The sequence below is a fragment of the Dipodomys spectabilis genome, unplaced genomic scaffold (assembly GCF_019054845.1).
Source record: "Dipodomys spectabilis isolate Male_0828 unplaced genomic scaffold, ASM1905484v1 ptg000673l, whole genome shotgun sequence".
Taxonomy (NCBI): Eukaryota; Metazoa; Chordata; class Mammalia; order Rodentia; family Heteromyidae; genus Dipodomys; species Dipodomys spectabilis.
In genome coordinates this window covers 347,501-367,683 of record NW_024871350.1, presented here as the reverse complement: position 1 = coordinate 367,683, position 20,183 = coordinate 347,501, and the positions used below count along the sequence as shown (strand labels likewise).

At 38.7% G+C, this 20,183-nt stretch overlaps 1 protein-coding gene across 1 annotated transcript in view; it reads left to right on the top strand.

Annotated features, from left to right (window-relative positions):
- The first annotated feature begins 7,532 nt into the window (after window positions 1-7,532).
- Window positions 7,533-20,183, top strand: part of Chm (CHM Rab escort protein) — a 184,463-nt gene continuing 171,812 nt past the window's right edge. The window contains exon 1 of the mRNA XM_042672181.1: window positions 7,533-7,591. Coding sequence (XP_042528115.1) covers window positions 7,543-7,591 — 49 coding nt within the window. The 5' untranslated portion in view covers window positions 7,533-7,542. The remainder of the gene's footprint in view (window positions 7,592-20,183) is intronic.

Genomic DNA, 20,183 nt, shown 5'->3' with positions numbered 1-20,183 from the left:
TCCTCCAGCCAGATTCTCCCAGACTAGTTCTCATTTTACATATATCTTCTTAATATCATGATCATCAGTTTATGTCTAGGTTCTAAATGAGTGAAAATATGCAAGATCGGTTTGTTTTCTGTTTTTGTGCCAATCATGGGGCTTGAACTCAGGGTGCTATCCCTAAGCTTTTATTTTTCTCAAGGCTAGCGATCTACCACTTGAGCCACAGCTCCATAGTCTGGCTTTTGGTGGCTAATTGGAGATAAGTGTCTCAAAGTTTTCTGCTCAGGCTGGCTTTGAGCCATGATCCTCAGATCTCAGCCTCCTGAGTTACTAGGATCACAGGTATCAGTCATTAGCACCTGGCACAATATTTGTCTTTTGAACTGACCTTTCCTTGTGCAACATGATGATCACTAGTTCTGTTCGTTAGCCTGAAAATGATATAATGGTTGGTTAGTATTTCATACTATAAATGCACCATATTTTCTTTATCTGTTCATTGTTGGGCACTTCATTTGATTGCATATTTATTTTATGGCTAATATCCCTATACGTGTCCATTTTTCCCACTGCTCATTTCTCTTAATAAAAAAATGTTTCATGAGCCGGGCAGCAGTGGCTCGTGCCTGGAATCCTAACTACTCAGGAGACAGATCTGAGGATGGCGGTTCAAAGCTAGCCCGGGCAGGAAAGTTCATGAGACTCTTAGCTCCAATAAACCACCAGAAAACCAGAAGTGGTATTGTGCCTCAAGTGGTACAGCACTTGCCTTGAGCTGAAGAGCTCAAGGACAGTGCCCAGATCCAGAGTTCAAGCCCTGTGCCTGACAAAAAAAAAATGTTTCATAAGAGGAGAAAGAAATGTGTCGCAGGAGATTGGTAAAAGATAAACTTAGAAGCAGAGAAAAAAAGAACTACATAAAACACAAGAAAAATATTAAATAATACACTAAGGAAGAGACCAAATATCTTGCTCTGACAGCTATTGCATATCTATTATGCAAGTCTACACTTCTCTTCTTTCTCTGATTAACTCTGATATTCATCTTCATTGTGGTCCATATATAACATGGTTGCCTTGCATAATGGCTTACTGCCTACTTTACCATTAGATAAAACTCATTTATTTCTTTAAGCTTCTGTTCTATTGCATTTTTTATTCATGTCATTTAAAAAGAATTACCTTGAAAGGTAATATGAGGGCATAAATAATTTCTAAATCAAGCCTCAATTTCACATATAAATGTTGGCAAGCCATAAGTTCCTGGAAGCAAATTTTGCTCTTTATCCTCCAGTCAACTATGATTGAAGGTTTATAGTCATGTGATATTTAAAACATGGCTGCTGTCTTTTGGCAGGGCTTGAGGAAACATAGCCTTCATACAGAAATACTTGAATAATGGTAGACATTGAAACTCAGAGATGATTCTTGCTTTTTAGCAGACATGTAATCTATTTCTCTTCAAACTCCTGCTTTTTTCCTTCAATAGAATATAAAAGTGATTCAGGTTACCTCACATTAAAACTTAGCATAATCACCCCAAATATGAAGCTAAACTTTCTGTTCTTAATAGTTTGAGTCATGCATAGATTTAATAAAATATTATCCTTTTAGACTACAGAGAATAAAATGTCTGTATCTTAGACTATTCAGGAATTTTCTAATAAAGACTAATTAAAACTCCTTTCAAATTGAAATAAAACATGAATGCATTCTAGCAAAAATGAACTGAACTAATAAAATAAATAACATGAAAGCGTATATAAAAGTATGGTTTTAAATTTTTTACTGTGAATATTAATGCGATAAATTCTGGTGTGTGGTTTTGTCAGCAAAATTGGGGGGAATAGTTCACCCTTTAAGATTCAATTATCTCTTTAATAATTTATCTTGTTAGAAATTAAAAATAAAATATAATTGTGTAAAACCATCCAATGTGTTTGAATATTTTCCTTTGTACAACCATACAGAAAATTTACTTTCAACTTGGGGATAATAAAAGAAAAAAACTAATTTATTGAATGATAGAATGCAAATGAATAGTGTTTATACTTAATCTTTTCAATGTGTATGCTTGAATATATTTAGGCAATTATAATTAACTGGATGCTAGTTGGATAAAATATTGGGAAACTTTGCAATCAGGCCACTGAATATTCAGTTTAATTATGTTGGTGTGCACTTCTCTTTGCTTCTAATGCCAAGGATCCATTGGTAAAATGAATGCCCATTTTGTGGTCTGTTATGCAGAAAATGTTTAATCCAGTGTTTGATTTACTCTGTTAAATCTTCCTTATTGAATGTGTTCATTCATCCATGTAGAATTGGGTATGCTGCTTTCTGTTACTATGACATTACAATTAAATAGCTAAGTGAAGAACAGCAAGACTTTCTGTAAAGGTTCATGAGAGATTCACAAAATTATTCATAGATTTTTTTGTTTTGTTTTGATGTAAAAATGCAAATATGTTCTGAATATCTCCCTATTGAACAAGCTGACAAATAGTTCAAATAATCATTTTGTTATTAAAACTAGTAGTTAAATATATATTTCTGATATAGTGGAAATGATTGTTGTCAGGACATTGGTTGTCTTTTTTTTTTTGCCAATCCTGGGGCTTGAACTTAGGGCCTATGCACTGTCCCTGATCTTCTTTTGCTCAAGGCTAGCACTCTACCGTACTTTCAGCTTTTTCTGTGTATGTGGTACTGAGGAATAGAACCCAAGGCTTCATGAATGTTAGGCAAGCGCTCTACCACTAAGCCACATTCCCAGCCCGATTGTCTTTTAAAGATGGAAATAAACATGAACTCACAGAACTCAAGTTTATAAACTCTAAATGGAAGATAGTATAGTATTTATATACATTTGAAATGGAAAAATTGAATCTGACTCCATCTGTAAAACTCTTTGAACACTTAATATGGTCACAAAAGTAGAGCTCCATGTAATTTGAGATTATTCTCCAATAGACTAGAATTTCTCCATTTTTAGCTAAGTTTTACTGTCCTTAATATGTGTCATGAATTTTTACTACCACTACAACCACAAGCTTCAAGACAAAAAGTTTTAATTTAAAAAAAGCTGTGACAGTATTTTGGCATTTAAAACAGATTTCTCTTTCTGAGTCTGAAACTTATAATGTGTTAATAAGCTACTCACTGTTGTTCTTTCATAGTATTAAGAAATACACATTGCTACAAGTGGAATGGTTTTCTAAGACCCATTCTTATATTTCAAGAACTCATGATGTTGGGAGTGGAACTGTGGCTCAAAGTGGTAGAGTAAAATGACAGAGCCTAGGCCCCGAGTTTAAACCTCAGGACTGGAAAAAAAGTTGCTCTTAAGTCAGGTGCCAGTGGCTCACACCTGTAATCCTAGCTACTCAAGAGGCTGAGATTTGAGGATCCAGATGTGAAGCTACCCTGGGCAGGAATTTCTGAGTCTCTTATCTCTAATTAACCACCTGAAAACTGGAAGTGGTGCTGTGGTGCAAAGTGGTAGAGTGTTAGCTTTGAGCAAAAAATCTCAGGGACAGTGCCTAGGCCCCAAGTTCAAGCCTCATGACCAACAAAACAAAGCAAAAAAAGAACTCATGATGTCCAAGATTGATCTGGTACTTTTTTCCCTTTGTTTATGCTAGAAGATCAATAGTTAGTTTGATGTTACATAACACTGGATTCTGTGGCAGTGGATACAGTATGTGTGTTCATATGTGTGGAGCACATGGGCAGCAAAGATGGCGCTGGGAGGGGGTTGAGTGGGCAGCCCCCAATTGATCTTCTGATCAGTGCCTAACCAGCCCGTGAAGGCTCAGGTGAATGATAGGGTGTGACCTTGACAGTGATTGGTTCCTCTTCCTCCCTTACCATACCACCCACCCTTGTTGTCCTTAAAAGGGGCTGCTCTCTGTTAATAAACGAGTTTTTCTACCTGCTGGATTTGGCTCCCCGCTGTGTCTGATTGTCTCCTGGGCTGAGGGAGGCTAGGGAACGGGCGAGCGCCGCACTTACCTTTCCTCGGACCCCGTCCGTGGGACGGACGAAGACCCAACACATATGTGTATAAAATGTTATAAATCCTGGATCACAAACTACACTATCACCACTGATATCTGAAAAAAGTGTGTCAGTAATTCTGATTCATCTGATCCACTGCCACTCCTAAAACCCATTTGGTGATATGTCCCACTGATGATGGGGCAAAATCATCATTTATGAAAATATGACTAACACCATTCTAGTTCAGGTGTGTAGCCTAACCTAGTGTTGCCCAAAGTTTGGTTTGTGGCTTAAAAGTTTTTGTGAAATCCTCATAGTTTGCATATGTATTTATAATACATACAGCTGGTTTAAGCTTGAATACATCAGTAATCATTTAACTTAATTTCCCCTAAATGTACTTGATCATAAAACTCCTAATAACCTGCAGATTACTTATCACTTGTATATAATTTTGGGAAAGTGGTTCTGTGATAAACAAACAAAAACAAAACAAGGCAGGCACTGGTGGCTCATGCATGTAATCCTGTGTCAGGAAGTTGAGATTTGAGGATCTTGGTTTGATAGCTTCAGGACCAGCACAAAACCAAACCAAACCCTTTCCATAGTGTTAAAGATTTCTCAGGAATGTGTTATAAGTCTTTACCCTTTGATATTCCAGTAATATTTACTAACATATTTGATTACAGATGCTCATCTAGATGTCTGGGATAATCCAGTAAATGAGTATCTCTGCTTTCCTGTTATCAACTTGCACAATCATTAAATTAATATAAACATAAATATACTTACATGCTTAATTTCCAGGGCATCTTAGAAGGCAAATATTTTTTTAAGTTGTGTGCAGGGCCAGAGAGGTTGTGAATAATTCACATGTTAACTTTAAAGATAGCTATACACATACATTATATAATCCTCACTTCTGGTCAATTGGAGATAAAGAATCTGAATCTGGAACTTTGAATTTATTCTCATTAAAATTAATTAGCGGAAGTGTATGGAGGGAATATATAAAAGTACATTTATTTTTGTGATGGTCCCAAGGTTTGAACTCAGGGAATAGGTACTGTCTCTGTGGCTCCGTGGTGTTTTATTTTGCTCAAGGCTAGAGCTTCTACCACTGGAGCTATAGTTTCACTTTCACATTTTTGATGTTTAAATGAAGATGAAAGTCTCAGCTCTGCCCGGACTGGCTTTGAACCATGATCCTCAGTTTTTGTCTTCCTGAATAGCTAGGATTATATGTGTGAGTTACCAGCTCTTGGCTATTTTATTATTTTTTAACTCATATACAAACTTCACAAATTCATAGAATATTATGTGATATTTTGATATATGTACACATTAATGTTTAAATCAGGTTAGATATTTCTTATTCTTGATCTTAAAAATAAATGTTAGCTGAGAATGTTAAAATCATTACATATTAAGGAAACAGCTTATTTGAATTTGATCAGAAACTTGGCCAGAAGAAATTGTGAGGGACTGTAATCATCTGGGAAGATGGATGATGTACCATTACTGCACCTTGTTTTTGATGTAATTTGGAATTCTTGTAAAATATCTACATAGCCTCATGTTTTCTCTCAGGTATGGATTCTAGATAAAAATGGAAACATATAAATAAACACATTCCTATACAATGCTTCTAATCATGGGCCTGTCTATTACAGAGTGAACAATACTGAAATCTATTGAAATATATTCCATCTGTGAATGAAGGTGGAATAATGAAACTAACAGAGGGTTGTTGAAAAATAGGGGGCAGCAAGGACCGGCAAGGTGAGAGTAAAGCAAGAGTTCAACCCAGTTTGTGTAAAATACCAAAGTCAAATCCTTCTGGCCAATAAACATACATCTAAAAATGAACAACAGGAACGACTCCTGTGATAAGTTCAGTGAAAATATTGCTATGTCGATTGGTAACATAAAATCTTCACTTTTGTTTTTTTGCTGGTTATTGTACTAACACAGGAACTATGTGTGGCAGTGAGTACTTGTGGGAAGGTGGGGGGATGAATGTAGAAAGGGAAACAGTGAACATGGTCAAAATACTTCATGTACTTGTGTGAAAATGGACAAATGAAGCTTGCTGACGTTGGTTTGGGAATGGAAGAGAGAAGGGAGATGGAAAGAAGTGAGTCTGACTAATCTATGCATATGTGTGTGTGTGTGTGTGTGTGTGTGTGAGAGAGAGAGAGAGAGAGAGAGAGAGGGAGAGAGAGAGAGAGAGAGAGAGAGAGAGAGAGAGAGAGAGTTCCTGGGTGTTGTCCCTGAGGGTTTTACTCAAGGCTGGTGGTCTACCACTTGAACCCCAGCTGCACCTCTGGCTTTTGGGTAATTAATTAGAGATAAAAGCCTCACAACTTTATACTTGCATTGGCTTTAAACTTTGATTCTCAGATCTCAGCCTCCTGAGGTGCTAGGATTACGGGTGTGAACCACTAGCAGCACCTGGCTTCAGAAAACATTTTAAATATGGGGAGTGGTAGGTGACAGACTTTAAAAATTTACATGAGAACTATGTTAGCAACTTGGCAAAGACAGTTTGAAATTCTTTCTTCAAATACAATCACTTTGATATAAAGGACACTCTAGTCATTTCAGCAATTGCTTATTAGGAGAATCACATATGGACTTGTTTGATTTGGGCAGAAAATCAGATTCTGACTTTCAATAAATAATTATTCAGCATCTATTAAATTTTTTTCTTTGTCCAAGACTGCGGCTTGGAATTCTGTACCTGACACTTTTGCTCATTTTCTGGTGCTCTGCCAACTGAGCCATGTCTCCAAACCCTAAAATTTTTATTATAATTATTCTTTGGAACAAAGGCGTGCTCTTTAGCCCAGAGTGGCTACGAACTAATGGTCCTTGTGTTTCTGCCTTCTGAATGCTGGGATTATAGATATACACTACCATATTTGCCAAACCATCTATTATTCTTTTAAATGCTCATTTCCCCCCCCCCCCCTTGTAAGGCGATGTTAATTTTGCAAAAATGTATTGTTAGAGTGGCTGTTTAAATTAACTACAAGTATGAGCACTGCAAGAATTCTATTCTGGGGGTACCAGAATAGAATTTTTCTAGGGGGAAGATAAAAGATGAAAAGGAGAAGGAACATAATTTGAAAACAAGGCTGTGCCTATTCATGGCTTGGAGGCCAAAATGAGACCCTCTAGGGTAAAGAGCTTTGTAGGCTGGAACCTTTGTTCCCAGAGCAAGCCCCTTTCAATTTCCTCACCCATAACATATATCCTAACAGTTGTTGTTTCATCGTTGTTAAGGGGTACCTAAATCTTTCCAAATTCATCTCAGCCAGACATGTAAAAAGTACGTACATTTTTAGACTAAACTGAAGTACTGCACTCAGCCAGGAAAAAGAGTAGGTTCTGCATTTCTGTAAACATTGGAAATGCAATGCGATCGTGTCTACCTGAACCTTCCACCTGAGAACTACAATACCCACAACGCACTGCTTTTCTTTCCGTCTTCAATTCGGGGATTGCTTAAATACAAACAGGCAATAGTCACATGACACGCTTCCTGTCAAGATGGCGGATAATCTCCCTTCGGAGTTTGATGTGATCGTAATGGGGACGGGTATGTGTGGCTCTGGTATTCCTCAGACAACGCGAACAAAGTCTGTCTTATTCCTAGTTTTTCTGTCACTGACAAGGCTTGGCGAGAAATGCCTAGGATCGAGCACGGGAGGGAGGACCGAAAGGAAGTGAGGTAGTCTGGAGTCAGCGCCGGACTTGGCTGCTCCAGGGAGGGGCTTTGACCCACGGTGTTTTTAGATCCAAGGTTCGACTGGGTCGCTGCTGATTGCTGAGGTTGGTCGCGGCAGTGATTCTTCTTGATTTCCTTAGAGGGAGGTGGGTCTGCAGTGTCATGAGAATGAAGAGTCAAGATTTTAATCAGTGGAGACGACTTTGGCATGACATTATGGTTTCCTTCTGGTGATTTCAAGGTGATATTCTCCATGGTTGTTTTTGTTTTTTTCCCCGTCGGCATTTCATAGTTTTGTTTTCTCCCATATATTTATATGATCTTAGGGTTCAGTGACGCTCGGATACAGCCTAATATATAAATTTACAAGAAGATGCTCAATTGTTACCTATGTGCATATTTACAAGGGAAAGGAAATTTTCTTCTCTTTTCTTTTTTTTTTTTTTGTGTGTATTGAGAAGCCCAAGGAACTGTATTTTGTTGAGGTGACCATTATTCCTGCCTCATGATGCTGAAAGCAAGCATTTTGCTTTCTACTACTCATGCCTAAACATGCTGAGAACAAGCTCCTGAGTTCTGGTTCAGCTGTGTGACCTATCTTGCCCTGTATTTATTCTCCATATTTTGGGTAGAGCCAGTTCCCCCTTCCCCTGCAAATTCTGGATGACAAATTAAACATACAACACGTGGGTGCAGTCATTTAGCAGCAGTTCAATATTTTTTCACATATTAAGAGATGAATTTTGGATAGAATGAAAGGGCATTGGGTGGTGGTATCTGTTTGTGTAATGTAGTGGACCAGAGAAGTTCCAGTGGATGGGACCCTGTTCATTAGGTTAATGAAATCAGTTTCTTTCTCTTCCCAAACAGGAAGAACAGCCATGTTTCCAGGATTAGAGTAAAAAAAAGTGCTACCAGCTTTCAAATGCTTGTTATTTCCTAATCAATGGCAGTTAAGCCAGATATAATCTTCACAAAATTGTTAGAATTGGTATTTATACTTGCAGAAGAGGAAAAGGGAGCTTGGAAATCTAGCCAATGACCACATGGCTGGTAAATTTCTAAAGGCCTATTCCTTCCCAGAAAGTAAATCAGATCTGATTCTCAGAGTTGACCCGTATCTGTGGAAATAAGAGGAAAATGGTTCTAGACCTCTCTTGGTTATTAATTGGTTGTATGAGTTGGGAAGGCTTGAACTTAATATACCAGTTTCCTTTTTTTTTTGAATATGAGAAGATAAATTAGATATCCTATAAGTACTTTTGTCCAGCCAGAAACTCATATTCTAGATATACCCAGGAATTGTTTACAGAGCACCAAGTGCAAGTTTATTTCCAGTATGAAAATAATTACATTGCTGTAGATAACATGGTTGAAGCTACTATAAGCAGATTTTGTATAAAAGCTTGAAAGAGCTAATAGACAATTACTTTTTTTTTTCAGTTTATCCTAAAACTGCAAAAAACCACACATCTGCTTTATAGATTAAAAAAAATGTACTTGAGTTCATATTCTACTTACCTTTCTTTTTTCTTAAGTAGGAACTTGTATTTTAAATTTGAATGTAGATTTTATTATTTAGTTTCACATTTTAATTGATGAGTGCCAATTCTTGTTTTTAAGTACTGTCAATTCTTGTTACAAATATTTTTTCTAGTATACCTCAAAATATTGGTTACATCTATCCATTTAGACTAGAGGTAGAGTCAGAAAATACTATAATCCAGAAAATTGTATCAGGTAGAATCTTGTAATTGGAAAAAAAAGTTTCATTTTAGATTTCTTCTTTGAGGGTAATCTTTCTTTTTAAGGTGTGAGAATAACTTTGCCAGGCACCAGTGGCTAACACCTCTTACACGAGTAAGAAAGTCAGTTAGACTCTTATCTTCAAATAAACACCAGAAAACCAGAAGTGGTATTGTGGCTCAAGTGGTAGAACACTGGCTTGAGGGAAAGAGCTCAGGGACAGCACCCAAACCCTGAGTTCAAGATCTATGACTGACAAAACAAAAAATAACATATGTGAAGTTAAATTTCAAATAAAGTTTATTTATTTTTTTGATCAGTTGTGGGGCTTGAACTCTGGGGCCTGAGTGCTGTCCTTCAGCTCTTCAACTCAAGGCTAGTGCTCTACCACTTTGTGCACCACTTCTGTTTTTCTGGTGGTTAACTGGAGATAAGAGTCTCATGGACTTTCTTGCCTGGGCTGGCTTTGAGCCTCCATCCTCAGATCTCAGCCTCATGAGTAACTAGAATCCTAGCTAATGGTGGCATGAGCCACCAGTGCCTGGCTTGATTTTTTTTTTGGGGGTCCAGTCGTGGGGCCTTAACTCTGGGCCTGGGTGCTGTCCCTCAGCTCTTCAGCTCAAGGCTAGCACTCTACCACTTGAGCCACAGCGCCACTTCCGGCTTTTTGTTTTCTTTTTGCTTATGTGGTGCTGAGGAATCGAACCCAGGGTCTTAGGCATGCAAGGCAAGCGCTCTACCACTGAGCCACCTTCCCAGCCCAGGCTTGACTGTTTTGAATTGAAATGTTAAGTTTGTTAACCTTGGAAGGCAGCTCAATCATTGATTATGAATTATGATAATAGAGTACCTTCATTTCTTTAAACTTTGGAGTATACTGATGCTGCAGGAAGCATTGTAAAGACTAATATTTGACAAATATCCATTTATGCCAGGCTTAACATAGTGATTGCCTATATTTATGTCTTATTTAATCATCTGTCAGGATGCCTATATTTATGTCTTATTTAATCATCTCTCAGGATGCATGTGTGTGGTTCACACATATCCTTCCCTTTGTATTTCAAAATGTCCATACAACTGTTCAGAGCAGGCCTTTTGAAAATTGCAAGACTCCACTTGTTTGTGGGTTATGACATGAATTAAGCTGTGTGTGTGTGTGTGTGTGTGTGTGTGTGTGTGCACCTGCATTTGTGTGTACACATGCACTCTTGTCCTGGGGCTTGAAATGTCCTTGAGCTTTATTGTACTCTACTACTTCAGCAACAGCTCCACTTTGTGCTTTTTTTTTTGGTAGTTAAATGGAGATAATCTCAAGGACCTTTCTGCTTGTGCTGGCTTCAAACCACAGTCCTCAGATCGCAGTCTCCTGAGTAGCTAGGATTACAGGGGTGAGCCACCAGTGACTGACCTGAATTATAGCATTTCAAACAAGGAGGTACAATACAGTACATGTAGTAAGGATGAATGTGTTTTATTTATACACACATGTGTATAGGGAGTACTGACCAGTTGATTTACAAAGTGGAATGGTATTTCAAAAATTCTTTGTGTAAACAATATTATGCCATCCATTTATTACAATTACTTTGACATGCATGTATCTTTTTTTTTTTTTTTTGGTCCATCCTGGTGCCTGAACTCTGCCTGGGCGCTGTCCCTCAGCTCTTCAGCTCAGGGCTAGTGCCCTACCACTTAAGCCACAGAACCACTTCTGGCTTGTTTCTGCCTGTGTGGTGCTGAGGAATCGAACCCTGGGCCTCATGCATGCAAGGCAAGCACTCTACCACTGAGCCAACTTCCCAGCCCTGACATGCATGTGTCTTATTTGGGCAATCTAATGTAGTGGTTGATCATTTAGCCCTGTAAACAGACAAGCTGGGTTTGAATCTATGGCTCTTGTGCCACATTGCACATATTCTTTAACCTGTTTAAGGTTCAACCTCTTTCTAAATAGGTTGAATTTCACAGAGCTGTATGGAAGATTGAAAGAAATAATTTCTATAAAATGTTCAGTAAGTGCTTAGAAAATGGAGTTGATTTTTATGGCCCATAAAGCCCCACAGAGGTGCTTTTATTACTATTATTACTGCCTGAATACTTTCCAGGAAGGGCTCATGATTTCCATGGAGAGCAATGGAAGGACTCAAGTGTCTGATTCATCTTCTTCTTTCCACTGACTGCTTGCTGGAAAGACCTTATATGTCTATTACTGCGATTTCTATCAGATTTCTTACCTGATGGCTTACAGATTTTCTTGCTTTTGTTTTGTTCACCAGCTTTCATTATTTTATTGTTTGTTTTGAACAAATTTTTAATTCATTTTACTTGTGATGTACTATGGGAATATTTCCTTTTCATTTGTAACAAATACTGAAGGAACTAAAAAAAAAAATCTACCAATTTTACTCTTCTGAAAAATACTCTGCATTTAGGCCTTTTTCCTTTTTTTCTCAGTACCTAGAAAAAGTAAGGGGAGTTTTTTCTAAGCCTGGAGAAGACTCTTTCTGAGCTGCTGCTCCTTTGCTGTAAATTATAAATTTGAGCCAATCCCACTGATAGAGCCACATCTGTTACCAGAGTTCCCTCAGCAACCTGATTTCCATCTCCCATGCCTCTTGTCATTTTCTCATTTCCTCCAGTGTTCTCAGGATGTTTTGGATTACCCAGGCTGTAGCAATTAAAATCAAATGTGGCTGCTCACCCTCACATTCTCGTGTTTAACATAAAATCCCAATGCACAGAAACAATTATAATTCCATATAATTGACCTGTTACTCATTCTAAATCATCTGCTATTCAGTTGTAGTGCAGTCTGTTAGCTAAAAAGTTAGGTTGTGCCTGTTATTTGTAAATGGCCTGAAATGCACAGTAGCCTAAAAATCACTGTCAGGGCCCTGTCTATAATATATTGTATAGAGAGACTGGAAATATTTTGGAAACATCTTTTTGTGGCCAATAATTTTTCTTTTTTGGTCTGTCATGGAGCTTGAACTCTGGGCCTAGGTGATGTCCATTAGCTTTTTAGCTCAAGGCTAGTACTTTACCACTTGAGCCACTTCTGGTTTTCTGAGTGGTTTACTGGAAATAAAAGTCTCACAGACTTTCCCTGCCTGGGCTGGCTTTGAACCTTAATCCTCAGATCTCAGCCAGGATTATAGTCCTGAGCCACCGGTGCCAGGCAGTTTTTTTTTCCCACCCTCTGGTTGTGGGGCTTGAACTCTGGGCTTGGGCGCTATCCCTCAGCTCTTCAGCTCAAGGTGAGTGCTTTACCACTTGAGCCACAGCACCACTTCCAGTTTTCTGGTGGTTAATTGGAGATAAGAGTTTCACGGACTTTCCTGCCTGGGTTGGCTTTGAACTGTGATCCTCAGATCTCAGCCTTCTGAGTAGCTAGGATTACAGGCATGAGGAATTGGCACCCAGCCAAAATAGGGTTGTTTTTTTTTTTAGACATACTTTCATTATGTAGACATACTTTCATTATGTAGCCCAGCTGGCCTTGAACTTGAGATCTTCCTTCCTCAGCCTTCTGAGTGCTGGGATTATAAGACATACACTATCGTGCCCAGCTACTGATGGTCTTTTGAATGGTCAATTTACTGTCGTTTTGCTTTTCTAATTATTTTCTTAAGGAATAGTTTAAAAAAAGAATAATTTTTTTGGGTGTTCATGAGGCTTGAACTCAGGGCTTGGAAGCTGTTAGTGGGCTTTTGTGCTCGAGGCTAGCACTTTACCACTTAGAGCCTAGTTCCAATTCTGGTTTTCTGGTGGTTACTTGGAGATAAATGTCTCAGAGGCTTTCTTGTCTGAGCTGGCTTCGAACCTCGATCCTCAGATCTCAGCCTTCTGAGTAGCTAGGATGACAGGCATGAGCCACAGTGCCCAGCTAAAAAGAGAATAATTTATCATATACGTTGATTTATTAAAGCATGTTCTCATATAGAGCTGTTAAAAAGCTTGCAAATAAAAGAAATCAAGCACAGTTTTGTCAGTATAATGCTTGATGTGTGTTTCATCTCATTGAATTTCACTAGGAGCTTAAGTTGGTAATGGTGTACTACTTGGCTGATTTAGTTTTTATCACATTTAGTAAAGTGCTAACATGTGCTTGTTCTTTTCTGAAGTCTCACACATTATTTTTTTGTTCAGACCAATTCATTAAGTCATTTGGTAAGCACAATAACCCTGTCTGTGGCAAATGCCATCTCCTATCCATTTTACAAATGGTGAGCCTGAGGCACAGTTAGATTTGACCCAGGTCAAACAGTAGAATTGCAGTAGCTCTGACTAAGGATGAGATACTAGATTGGGCTTGTTGGACTGATTCTTCAAAGTGGAAAAATACGTCATGTTATCAGGATTAGATTAGTTTGCCTTAGGTTTGTGGTGGCAGTTCTTTGTATTCCTGTTGACATTAAAATTCTGCTGCCAACGGTAGCTTCATGTCAGGGCTTTATTGAAAGTATTGTGTTATCTGTATCAACTTGTAGTTGAAAGTGATCAAAATGATTTGGTTGTATTTATTTCAGAAGAATCATATCCGCTAAAGCCTTGGCAGTACTTGGCAGGGACTATAGCCACATTTTAAAATACAATGTGGTTCAATAGGATTTCCTCATTGGTTTCAAGATCTAAAGTTGCTCACTGAAATAATTTTTGGGAATGTTAAGGTTTAACATTTTTGTGTCTTTTGTAGTGTTCTTTTGGGTACAGTGTTGTAGCTGAAGTTGGGACTCATTGTTCCTGGGAAGCTTTGTTTTCCTTTCTATGCTGGGGGTAGAACTCACTTTGAAAGTGCTAGATAAGCACTTACTACTGAGCTACCTACCCCACATCCCTGAAGCTTCTATTTTGATTGACTGCTCTTTTTGTTCCTGCAGTTTTCAACAACAGTCAGCATTTATGCTACATCATGATTGACAGGATAGGTTTGGGAATATCTTTTTTTTTCTCCATGGGTCCTCTCCTAAAACCAAAAAACAAAAACAAAAACAAAAGTAGATCAAGTACCAGTAATTGCAGCTACTCAGAAGCCTGGGCGCTGTCCCTGAGCTCTTCAGCTCAAGGCTAGTGCTCTACCACTTAAGCCATAGCACCACTTCTGGTTTTCTGGTGGTTAATTGGAGATAAGAGTCTCATGGACTTTACTGGCTTTGAACTGGGATCCTCAGATCTTAGCCTCCTAAGTAGCTAGAATTACAGGCATGAGCCACTGGTGCCCTGCCTGTGAGACTTTTAATCTCCAATTAACCACCAAAAAGCTGGAAGTGGATATGTGGCTCAAGTGGTAGACTGGTAGCCATGAGCAAATGAGACTCAGAGGTAGCCAGGCGCCTGTGTCTCATGCCTGCAACCCGAGTTTCTCAGGAAGCTGAGATCTGAGGATCATGGTTCACAGCCAGCCCGTGCAGGAACCATGAAAATTTAAAAAAAAAATATAATTTCATTGTGGTATATATGTACAATGGAATTCTATGCTTCCATCAGAAAGAACACCACCACCCCATTTGTTAGGAAATGGAAAAATTTGGAAAAAATCATATTAAGTGAAGTAACCCAGTCCCAAAGAAACATAGGTCCCATGGTTTCCCTTATTTGCAATAATTAGTATTCATATAGGATAAGCATATCAGATTAGCTGAAAAGCTCAAAAGCCATGTGCATATGACATATAAGATGATGCTAAGTGAAATGAACTCCCCCAAGATATGGACACAAGAGGTCTGTCTTTATTGTTATTGTTTTAAATGTACCATGTGATTTTATTTTTGTTGTTGTTTCCTTTCTATGTTTTTTCCCCTATGGCATATCCCCTGTTGTCACTGTACTTGATTTTACCTGCATCTTGTATATACATATGTCTAATCTGGGGAGGGGAAGGGGAATAACAAGACTCTGAAACAAGGACACAGGATGACACATTGCAATAAGGATACCCACAGCACAGTATATTGGAAATGAACTTTACAACCTTGGGGGTGGTAGTGTAGGGAGGAGTGGGGGTAGTGGGGGAGAAAAAATAAAAAATACAAATTTATTATTATTTTTTGTTTATGTGATACTAAGGAATTGAACCTCATGCATACTAGGCAAGCACTGTATCACTAAGCCACATTCTCAACCCTGCCTCCCTCCCCCCCCACCATGAGACATAAATTTCTCAAAAAAAAAATGCTGGAGTAGCACTGTGGCTCCAGTGGTAGAGCGCTATCCTTGAGCACAAAGAGGCTCAAGGGACAGAGCCCAGGCCCTGAGTTCAAGCTTCAGGATCAGCGGAAAAAAAAAAGAAAAAAAAAAAAGCTCCAGGTCAGTACCTAGGCCCTGAGTTCAATCCCTAGGACTGGTAAATGTATGTATATATGTATGAATGGATGTATAGATGGATAGCCAGGCATAGTGGCCCAGTAATTCAAGCTAGCTATTCATCTGTTGAAGTGGAGATCTGGAGGAAAAAGGCTTCAGGCCAGTCTGGACAAAAAGTGAGGACCCTCCCCCATCTTAACCAACAAGCCAGCCATGATTTTTAGTCATCTTTCAAAAAGTGCTTTTTCTTCCCAGTAGCCTTTTCACATGTCTCCTTTCCTTTCCTTTCTCTTCCCTTTCCCTTTCCTTTTCCCTTTTCCCTTCCTCTTCCCCTTCCCCTTCCTTTTCCCCTTCCCCTTTCCCTGTCCTTTCCCTTCCCTTCCCTTCCACGTTCATTAAGTCATTTGATTCCTACAATAATCCTTTCTGAGGTGAAAGTTATCTCCTATCTATTTTATGTCTGTAATTCCAGCTACTGGGAGGATCTCAGTCCCAGTCTGGTGCTGGGTAGACATGTGAAGTCCTAACTGGAAAATAACTAAAGGCAAAAAAGAGTTGGAGATAAGGGACGTGGTAGACTGCCTGCCGAACAAGCATGAGGCCTGAGTTCAAACCTCAGTACCACCAAAAAAATAATAAAGGCAACATTTTTATATATCTACTTATAAACATGTGTGTGTGTGTGTGTGTGTGTGTGTGTGTGTGTGTGTGTGTGTATTTAGGTACTGGGCTTGAACTCAGGACCTCATACTCACTGAACCTTTTCACTCATGGCTGGTGTTCTACCACTTGAGCCGTGCTTCCAGTTCCAATTTTCCTCTTTTTTTGTATAGATTTATGTGTGCTTTTGTTTATAAAAGTGTTTCTTGTTGGTGCTGTATTTTGAGGGAAGGGTTTAAAATAGGATGGCCTTGAACTCACAATCATCCCACTTCATCTTTTTGAGTTTTGTTTTTTTTGTTTTTTGTTTTTTCTTTTGCTGGTCGTGGGGCCTGAACTCTGGGCCTGGGCACTGTCCCTCAGCTCTTCAGCTCAAGGCTAGTGCTCTACCACTTGAGCCACAGCACCACTTCCAGCTTTTTCTGCTTATGTGGTGCTAAGGAATCGAACCCAGGGCCTCATGCATGCAAGGTAAGCGCTCTACCACTGAGCCATCTTCCCAGCCCCTTTTTGAGTTCTTATAGCTACAGTTCTTCACCACCATGCCCTATAGATGCCAGTTTGATACTTTTGGTTATTTTCTTTATAATATTTCATGAATATTCCATGTTAACAAATATTCCTCTTTTTTTTGTTGCCAGTCCTGGGGCTTAAACTCTGGCTGCTGGCATCGTTCAGTGCTCTTATAAAGGATGTTTTATTTGGAGATAATGATTAAACTCACATGTAATTGTAGGAAATAGTATGAGAACAGTATGAAGAATGTTTTTCTTCACTTGTGAATAATCTTTTTTCATGTTCTGATGAATTTCGGTTTCTGGTTTTTGGTTGAGGATTTTTACATCTCTGTTTATTGGGGATATTGGCTTGTAATAGATTTGAACTGTTATTTTTTGTGTATGTTCCTATTGTCCTATGGAAGTTTGTCTTTTATTATGATAGTTTCTGGTGTGAAAATGCAGTTTTTTTATATTGTCAAGTCTCAAACATTTTATTTTTTTGCTTCCGATTTTTGTAGATCCACGTAAAGCCCTTTCCATAACTCCAAGATTTCCCTTTCTTTTATTGTATTTCAATTTTTATATTTAAACTAACTCATGTGAAAGTTTTGTTGTAGAGGATGAGCTTTTCCTTTTAAATCCCCCCCCCCCTTTTTTTTTGTTTGTTGCAGGGCTTGAACTCAGGGCCTGGGCACTGTTGCTGGGCCTCTTTGTGTTCAAGGCTAACACTCTACCACTTGAGCCACAATGCCCCTTCCAGGTTTTCAGTTGTTAATTGGAGATAAGAGTCTCTTGGGAACTTTTCAGATATCAGCCTCCTGAGTAGTTAGGATTATAGGCGTGAGCCATTGGTGCCTGCATCCCCTTTAAATCTTTAGCCTCCTATTCCAGCCCTATTAATATACTAGTCTATTCTTATAGCACTGGATAGAAACAGCTCCTTTATGCTTTCTTGTATGATCCTCTTTTGGACTTTCTCCCCTTCTTATATTCTGAGTATCTGTAGGAGTTCTGTGTTTTATAGTGGGAAACATAAAGCAGAAAGTGGGGAGAATAAAATGGGTCAGCTGTCATTAGGGGAAGTGGTGACTTCTCCGTGGAGTTGTTAGGAACCACAAAAAAAACCCAAGAGCTTCATGTAAAACATTAAGTAGCTCCTGAAAAACAGTATACTAAAAATGAAAAGAAAACCTGGATGGTAATATTTGTACCTTATAACAAAGAACTAATTACATATGAAGAGTTTCTTTAAATTGCTATAAAAAAGATCTTTACAGATAAAGTAGATAGCATATGCAAGCAAATGAGACAAAAGAAAATAGAAATAGTTAAAATGTTGGGAAACATTTTTTCTGTAATCTACTGTCAAGTAAAAAATATCTTAATTGTTAGGTATTTAAAAAGAGGTAGCCAAGTAAGAACAGCACCACACACGTGATATTCAGGTAAAGGGTAGGTTTATTCAGTAGACCTGCTGGGACCAGGCCAGGTTGGCACTCCATGTGGCTGGGAAAGGCCTGGGAAAGACCTGAGAAAGAGAGAGAGCTTGAAAAAGAGGTGAGAAAGAGCTGGGGAAAAGGTGGGAAACACAGAGAGAGCTGGGAAAGAGAGCAGGGAAAGAGAGAGAGCTGGGAAAAAGAGCTAAGAGAGCTGGGAAAGAGCTGAGAAGGAAAGAGCTGAGAAAAAAGAGAGCTGGGAAAGAGAGAGAGCTGAGAAAGAGAGAGAGCTGGGAAAGAGAGAGCTGGGAAAGAGCTAGAAAAAGAGCGTGTCTGGGCCTGGGCTAGGTCTTATCTAGGATCTGGGCAAAGGAAGGTGTGGCCACATCAAATTCAGATGTGACCTCAGTGGATGCAGATGTGACCTCTTCCAGGTGTGCCAGTTGCCTAGGTAACGCAGGTACTGGGTGGAGACTTTGCTGCGAGGAGGGTGGAGTCTGCTCACCATCCAGGAGCAGACCTTACACTAATAACTAAAGAATTTAGAAATAATTACTAATTTTCAATTAGTCCTGTTCACTTGGTATGCGGATAATCATGTATTGGTACGCTGGCCAACTGATATGACAGTTCTACTAGGAAGTGGAAATAGGTTTATTGCCTTACACTCAGCAGGTTTGGATCTGATAATTAATTCTTAGGAAATAATTCAATGAAGATAAAACTACGAGGATGATGACATCTGTTTTTCCCCCAAATCAATCAATTTACCCTTAAACACCCAATGAATGAAAAGAATACACTGTCAATTAACTTGCAGATTAACTTGTAATATGTGAAAAAGAAAATATACTGGAAATTAAAGATATCCTGATAAGGAAACTATTCTTGGATCAACAAGTAAAAACCTGAAGGAAGTGAAAAGCATTAAAAATTCTTATATTTGTCAGAGAATTAAGGTCATAGAGAAAACTTCTCTCAAAATTGGAGACATAGAGAAACATATACAGAAAATTGTAGCTTATGAGGGAAAAAAACCCTGAGCAGATAATGCTGTGGGAACAAGCATTTAGTTAGGTAGGAAAGCCAAAGTATAATTGTCAAATTGCTGGATGCTCAGTATGGATAAGTCTGAGATTAAAATTATTCCAGAGATGCTCTGTTTTGGATAGAGTTTAATGAATTTAAACAGCAGGATCCCTATTAGCATAGTAGTAAAAATGAAAGAAAATGCATGTCATCTATTTTAAAGCTACTGCTAATAAGATTTGAAAATAATCTAAGTGTTCGTTCGTATGGAAGAGCCCATATATCTCAATGGAGACTGGCTGGCTGGTGGAATATGCAGTCTTACATTGACATAGAAATGCTCCTTAGCTTTCTGTTTTTTTTTTTTTCTTTTTTTGTTGTTGGTTGTGAGGTTTGAACTCAGGGCCTGGGTGATATCCCTGAGCTTTTTTGCTCATGGCTAGCACCCTACCACTTTGAGCAACTTTGCCATTTCTGGTTTTCTGGTGGTTAATTGGAGATAAGAGTCTCATGGACTTTCCTGCCCAGGCTGACTTTGAACCACAGATCTCAGTCTCCTGAGTAATTAGGATTACAGGCTGAGCCACCAGCTCCCGACTCTCTATGAGACTCTATCTTCAATTAACTTCCAGAAAAACAAAAATGAGGCTGTGGCTTTAAATGGTAGTTCTAGCCTTGAGCAAAAAAGCTCAAGGACAGTGCCCAGGCTCTGAGTTCAAGCCCCATGAACCAAAAAAAAGAATAAAATAATCCTCTGTGCAATAATTTCCCTTTCACTTGTCACTT